The sequence below is a fragment of the Prionailurus viverrinus genome, chromosome B4 (assembly GCF_022837055.1).
Source record: "Prionailurus viverrinus isolate Anna chromosome B4, UM_Priviv_1.0, whole genome shotgun sequence".
Taxonomy (NCBI): Eukaryota; Metazoa; Chordata; class Mammalia; order Carnivora; family Felidae; genus Prionailurus; species Prionailurus viverrinus.
In genome coordinates, this window is record NC_062567.1 from 75,008,601 (window position 1) to 75,014,741 (window position 6,141).

The 6,141-nt window shown below is 52.4% G+C and overlaps 1 protein-coding gene across 5 annotated transcripts in view; it reads right to left on the reverse strand.

The window, feature by feature from the left end:
* Window positions 1-3,044, reverse strand: part of BIN2 (bridging integrator 2) — a 34,865-nt gene extending 31,821 nt beyond the window's left edge. For 3 of the 5 annotated variants that reach the window (XR_007154017.1, XM_047867023.1, XM_047867021.1), the window contains exon 1: window positions 2,897-3,044. Coding sequence is in view for 4 of the 5 variants with exons in the window: in XM_047867023.1 (XP_047722979.1) it covers window positions 2,897-2,977 (81 nt within the window). In the remaining variant the exon portion in view is untranslated. Of the gene's footprint in view, window positions 1-2,285; window positions 2,456-2,896 lie in introns of those variants that run through there. The other 2 variants (XM_047867020.1, XM_047867022.1) reach the window with 2 other exon arrangements.
* Window positions 3,045-6,141: the final 3,097 nt, after the last annotated feature.

The following is a 6,141-nucleotide window of genomic DNA, read 5'->3' on the forward strand; positions in this document are numbered from 1 at the left end:
TGTAGAGAGAGCGGGCCTGAGGTTGGGATCCAAAGGCGGGACACCTGGGTGTCAGTGACAGTTCTGCCATTTGCCGATCTCTTTTGAGCCTCGCTTCTTCATTTCTAAAATTGGGATATTAATAGCATGCACAAAGGGCGGCAAAGGTGAAATGAGATCCTATCACGAGAGCGTTGGCTCCATAAAGAGAGAGAGATCGTGGGGCGCCTGGGTGGCGCAGTCGGTTAAGCATCCGACTTCAGCCAGGTCATGATCTCGCGGTCCGTGAGTTCGAGCCCCGCGTCGGGCTCTGGGCTGATGGCTCAGAGCCTGGAGCCTGTTTCCGATTCTGTGTCTCCCTCTCTCTCTGCCCCTCCCCCGTTCATGCTCTGTCTCTCTCTGTCCCAAAAATAAATAAACGTTGAAAAAAAATTTTTTTTAAATAAAAATAAAAGAGAGAGAGATCGTGTCTTTCCTGAAGTCCTCTGCCTCGACCATAATCGGCACTCGATATCTGACACATCTATTTGACACTGTGCTTGCTACGTATTACTTAGAAGATTACAGCCAAATGCTTATACAAAAACTACAAATTGTTCCAGGGAGTCCTTTCTTTTGACTGTAACTTTCTCCCTCTCTCTCTTGCCTTCAATAACGTGTCAAGACTCAAGGACTCTGGCAGGCTGGGCTGAGCTCCTCCTCACATTCCAGGCCATTCCCACTCTATCCAGGCAGCAGCCACTGCCTCCACGGTGCCAACTGTACTGCTCCAAGTTCAATGTCTGCCCGCCCTTGTGTTTATGTCTAGGTTCAGAGCATCCTCCCGTTTTCTGCCTTAACCTGGAAAGGTCCCCAAGGCAGAGGTGAGGTAGCTCCTCTCTCTGCATTCTCAGGGTTCAGACCAGGAAGAACAGGTTACCTGGGTGGCTGGTTCTCTCTTTGGGGAATATTTGCTTCTGAGGTTCAAGGAACCCTCTCCCCTTCTCACTCTTGCATCCTTACTGCGTTGAATTTCCAAATCACTAAGCATCACCGCTCTCATTTTTACATGTGCAGAATCTGAAGCCCAGAGCAGGGACGTTACTTATCTAAAACTTTGGAGTCCAAGCTTAGAAAAGGAGAGAAATCCCCAAGGGCATAGTGTTGATGATAGGCTGGATGAGGACAGAAGGTGAAACAGTGAGGTAAAGTCAACTGCTATGTCTTTTAAAAATAACTATTATCGGGGTGCCTGGGTGGCTCAGTCCTTTGGGTGTCCGGCTTCAGCTCAGGTCACGATCTCATGGTTTGTGGGTTCGAGCCCCATGTCGGGCTCTGTGCTGACAGCTCAGAGCCTGGAGCCTGCTTTGGATTCTGTGTCTCCCTCTCTCTCTGCCCCTCCCCCGCTTGTGTTCTGTCTTTCTCTCTCTCTCTCTCAAAAATAAATAAACATTTAAAAAAAAAACACACCAAACTATTATCCATGAATTTTTTTGTCTCCTGGGTTTTCTTGTTTTTTCCAACCTGTCACGTAGCTGGTAGCTCCTTCTCTTCCACACCACTTCTAACTAGACCTTTCCACAGGCTCTGATCTCTATCAGATTTGTAATGAGACAGCCTTCGAAGAGGCTAAAATCGTGATCAAGGTGAAATCAGAGCAAGGTGAAGTAATGAAGTCGAGCCACACAAAATCTTGCCTTTTCCTCCACTCTTTCCTATGACCCCGGCTTCCTCCAAGGCAGAAAAAGGAGATCCATCTATCAGAGTGTTGCTACGTGGAGAGCAGAGGTTCAGGTTAAAAGGGAAGGACATACCCTGGACAGGTGGAAACAAGAATGTCATGGGGCGCCTGGGTGGCTCAGTCAGTTAAGCGTCCAACTTGGGCTCAGGTCATGATCTCGCAGTTTGTGGGTTCACATCCCCACCTCGGGCTCTGCGTTGTCAGTGCGGAGCCTGCTTTGGATTCTCTGTCTCCTATCTCTGTCCCTTCCCCACTTGCACTCTCTCTGTCTCTCAAAAATAAACAAACACTAAAAAAAAAAAAAAAAAAAAAAAGGAAGAAACAAGAATGTCACTAAAATGTGTCGAGGAGCGCCTTGGTGGCTGAGTCAGTTCTGCCTCAACTCTTGATTTCAGTTCGGGTCATGATCCCAGAGTCTGGGATGGAGCCCTGCCTCAGGCTCCAGGCTCTGGGCTGGGTGTGGAGACTGCTTCAGATTCTCTCTTCTTCTCCCTCTGCCCCTCCCCAGCTCATCCTTTCTCTCTCTAAGTAAATAAATAAATAAAAATAAGAATGTGTAGAGAAGTGTTACAGGCGGACAGCCTACCTCAATGTTGACGCTGGAGTAAGGCACCCAGAGCCAACCAAGGACCCAATCTAAAAAGAGATGCTCCTTCATCATCCTGGACCATGTACTTTCCAACGCACAGAAAGCAGATACGCGCTACTGCTCACATCAGCTTAAACACTGCCCAGAGGCCAGGCGGGGTTAGGTTACGGAGTCCTTGTGGACTGGGCGGTCCCCGCTGGCAGCACAGCTGGTCATCGCTGTCGTCACTTTGGGGAGAATGCCCTCTTGCAACCTTCAATTTCATCCTCTGTGAAAGAGCACCCTGGCTGGGTTGCTAGGACAAATCTGCCAACGTTGGTTCCTTTCTCCCACCTTTCCTGGGTCGCCTGAGCGTTACTTAGGGTTCCCGAGGGAGACTGTGGTCTCCTCTGCTTCCCTACCCTTGCCCAAGAACGGGTAGCTTTTTTCTGTTCTCTATCAACTCTTTGTAGTTTAAGGAAAATCCACGCCTATTCCCGTCTGCCTGGGACCTTCTGTTCAGCCCAGGCCCCCCCCCGGACACCCCCTCCCCCCCACCCCCACCGCACACCGCTCTGTCGCAGAGCCAGGCCGGCCGGAAGGGCAGGTGGTGCGACCCGGCCACATACCTTCTCCTGGGCCCTGCTGAATTTCTTCTGCACCTGCTTGGCGAAGAGGCCGGCGGCGCCACCCGCCTTGCCCTCCGCCATCCTGCCGGCTCCGGGTAGACTGGGCCCAGCGACCTGTGGTTTTCTGGAGGCCCCCAAGGAGGAAGTGCGGTTCCCAGCATGCCTCGCATCCGGCCGTGGCCGTGGCCGCCCCGCCCCACGCCGCTCGAGACCCCCACGGGCTCTCCGAGAGGCCCCCTCCCAGCGCCGCCACGGTGGCCCTGAGGCCCCCACGCCCACCGCCGCTCAACCCCCCCCCCCCCCCCCCCCCCCCCCCAGGCCACCGGGCACTTCTGGAGCTCAGGCTGGGGGCTGCACCTGTTCAGGAGGAGGCTGGAAACTTGGGCCTGCCCTCAGGCGGCGCTCAGTCAAGCCCAGCGTCAGTGCTGCGCAGCCCCGAGGGACGGGCGCGCCAGCCCCAGGGAACCGAGTTTTCTCCTGCGAGCCAGGACACATTGGCGCCAGAAAGCAGATTCGCCGAAACCCTCAGCACCGGGAAGCCACTGGAACGATGGGGTAGAAAAGATCGCGATCTCCACTTAGCACGGGGATTGACCACATCGGGGAAACGTGTTTCACGTCCGCGGGCACGTCTCCTGGGTTGTCGAGTAAAATGCGCTTCTGGTGCCAGGGATTTTCAAGATGGAAAGCCTCTGCGGAGAGGTTGGCAGTAAGCCTAGAACTGGAGGGATAGAGCGCGGAAAGGGACAGGACTCCACAGGCGGATTTGAAAGGGAGCAACAACTGAGCCAGAGGTAGAAATGGGGGTCCCCGGGAAAGGAGAGGATCTTACTGGAAAAGGACTGGGGAGGAGAGAATGGAAGCTCCTGCTGGGGTGGGGGGGAGGGGGCCTGTACTGGGTGGAGGCAGAGTGAAGACAGACCAGGAAAGTGGGGACGAGGCTGCTGAGATTACATCTGTGCCTTCCCGAGGGAGAAGGTTCCCGAAAGGAAGTTCCTTCCTGTCTCCCTTGAGGGGATAGCTGGAAATTAGGAACAGTAGGTTTGGAGGAACCATTTACTCATGGATTTTACAGCGGAGGTAACATTCCTCCAGGAAGGGAAGAGGATCAAAATAATTTCCTGAGGAGTGTGGAGAGGGAGGCTTGTCTTCAATTGTTTTACAGGCCATTCCCCCAAACAGACATCCTGCCCTCAGGGTCAGCTGTGTGCCGGGCATTGCTGGGTGTTGGAAAACCAAGATAAAATTAAAAAAAAATTTTGGGGGGGCGCCTGGGTGGCACAGTCGTTTGGGCGTCCGACTTCGGCTCAGGTCATGATCTCGCGGTCCGTGAGTTCGAGCCCCGCGTCGGGCTCTGGGCTGACAGCTCAGAGCCTGGAGCCTGTTTCAGATTCTGTGTCTCCCTGTCTCTCTGGCCCTCCCCCGTTCGTGCTCTGTCTCTCTCTGTCTCAAAAATAAATAAACGTTAAAAAAAATTTTTTTTTTTTAACATTTGTTCATTTTTGAGAGGCAGGGGGAGAGGCAGAGAGAGGGAGACACAGAATGCAAAGCAGGGTCCAGGCTCCCAGCTGTCAGCACAGAGCCCCACGCAGGGCTTGAACCCATGAACTGTGAGATCATGACCTGAGCCGAAGTTGGACGCTTAACCTACGGAGCCATTCAAGCGCCCCAAGATAAATTTTTAAAAATGCAGTCTCTGACCTCAAGGTGCTTGAAGTCTGAAGGTGGAGATGGGCTGGTCATCAGACGATTATAATATTATGTGCTTAATGCATTTATAGAGGTGGATACAAAATTGTCAGGTTCTACATCATTAGGGTTTATTCTGGATGTTCTTCGTGGGGCTGTTCTAGAAGGGGTGAGAGTACAGAAAATGGAAGGACTTGATGTTGGATGGGAAGAAGAGGGGAGAAGGCCAGAGGATGGCGGTGCTGTGGGAACACTGAGAGAAGATGGTGATGATAACAGGTCTGTCACTAGCAGAAGGAGGGCAACACCGATGTCACTCACAGGAGTCCACGGCATCCTCAGCCACACAGCCCCCAGCCACTGCTTCCTAAGAAACTCTCTTCCATGCCAGTCTCTTGGGAACTGAAATTGATGATCACCAAATCCTGTGGTTTTAGAGCACGGACGATCTTCAGAAGTTAACTAGAGGAGGCAAGTGAGTCAGAAAAAGCTGGTGACTTGCCCAGAGGCTCCCCGGTTCCTCGGTGTTGGAATTGAGATGGGGAGGCAGACGTCCTGACCCGGCTTCTTACGGTGCATGCCTACGCTGTTCCAGAGGCCTCTGCTGACTTTGCAGCCTGCACATTCCAGGACCAGTCTTAGCCGGTTTCTCCTGTTATAATGTTAACTACCCATTCCCTCCGGTCTGGTCCTCTGTGATCGCAGTGAAAAGCTGCTTCTCAACCTCTTAGCCTTCTTTCGGTTCCCTGTTCGGTCGATTGTAGGCCACTCCAACAGACTGAGCCCCGGCCGGGATGAGGCAGAATTATCAGCTTCCCAGTTCTCTGTGGTTTACAGAACCCTGGATCCGGTGGTCTATTTCAGTCCTGGCCTTGACATGCTGACTCACACTTAGCTGGAGGCCCTGTATTGCGGTCTCTTCTCCCTTTTTGTTCTGCTCAACCCTTTCCTTTCTTCGTTCAGTATCTTCTCCTTTTTTTTCTATTCTCGCCTCCCTAGCCTCCTTTGTAATTTGTCACTTTCTTTGTCTGCTGGCATCTGACCTACTACTGAAGCTTATCCTCCGATCTGTAGTGTTTCCTAGCAGTTACCATCGCCCAGAACCGTGGGGCGAGCACCTGTTCTAGGCACTGGAGGGGGGAACAAAAGAAGGATGAGCCCACAATCTACCTGGGAGAGTCAGGGCACGCTTCGTCACTCAAGAACATTCGAAAGCACTCTGTGCCTTTGCATATAGCAAATGTACATGGGAGAAAATACCAGGTGGGCAGATTAATGGCTAGGTGGGTCCTAAAAGGATGCAAAAAAGAGTAACGTCGGGGCGCCTGGGTGGCGCAGTCGGTTAAGCCTCCGACTTCAGCCAGGTCACGATCTTGCAGTCCGTGAGTTCGAGCCCCGCATCAGGCTCTGGGCTGATGGCTCGGAGCCTGGAGCCTGTTTCCAATTCTGTGTCTCCCTCTCTTTCTGCCCCTCCCCCGTTCATGCTCTGTCTCTCTCTGTCCCAAAAATAAATAAAAACGTTGAAAAAAAAAATTAAAAAAAAAAAAAAAAAAGAG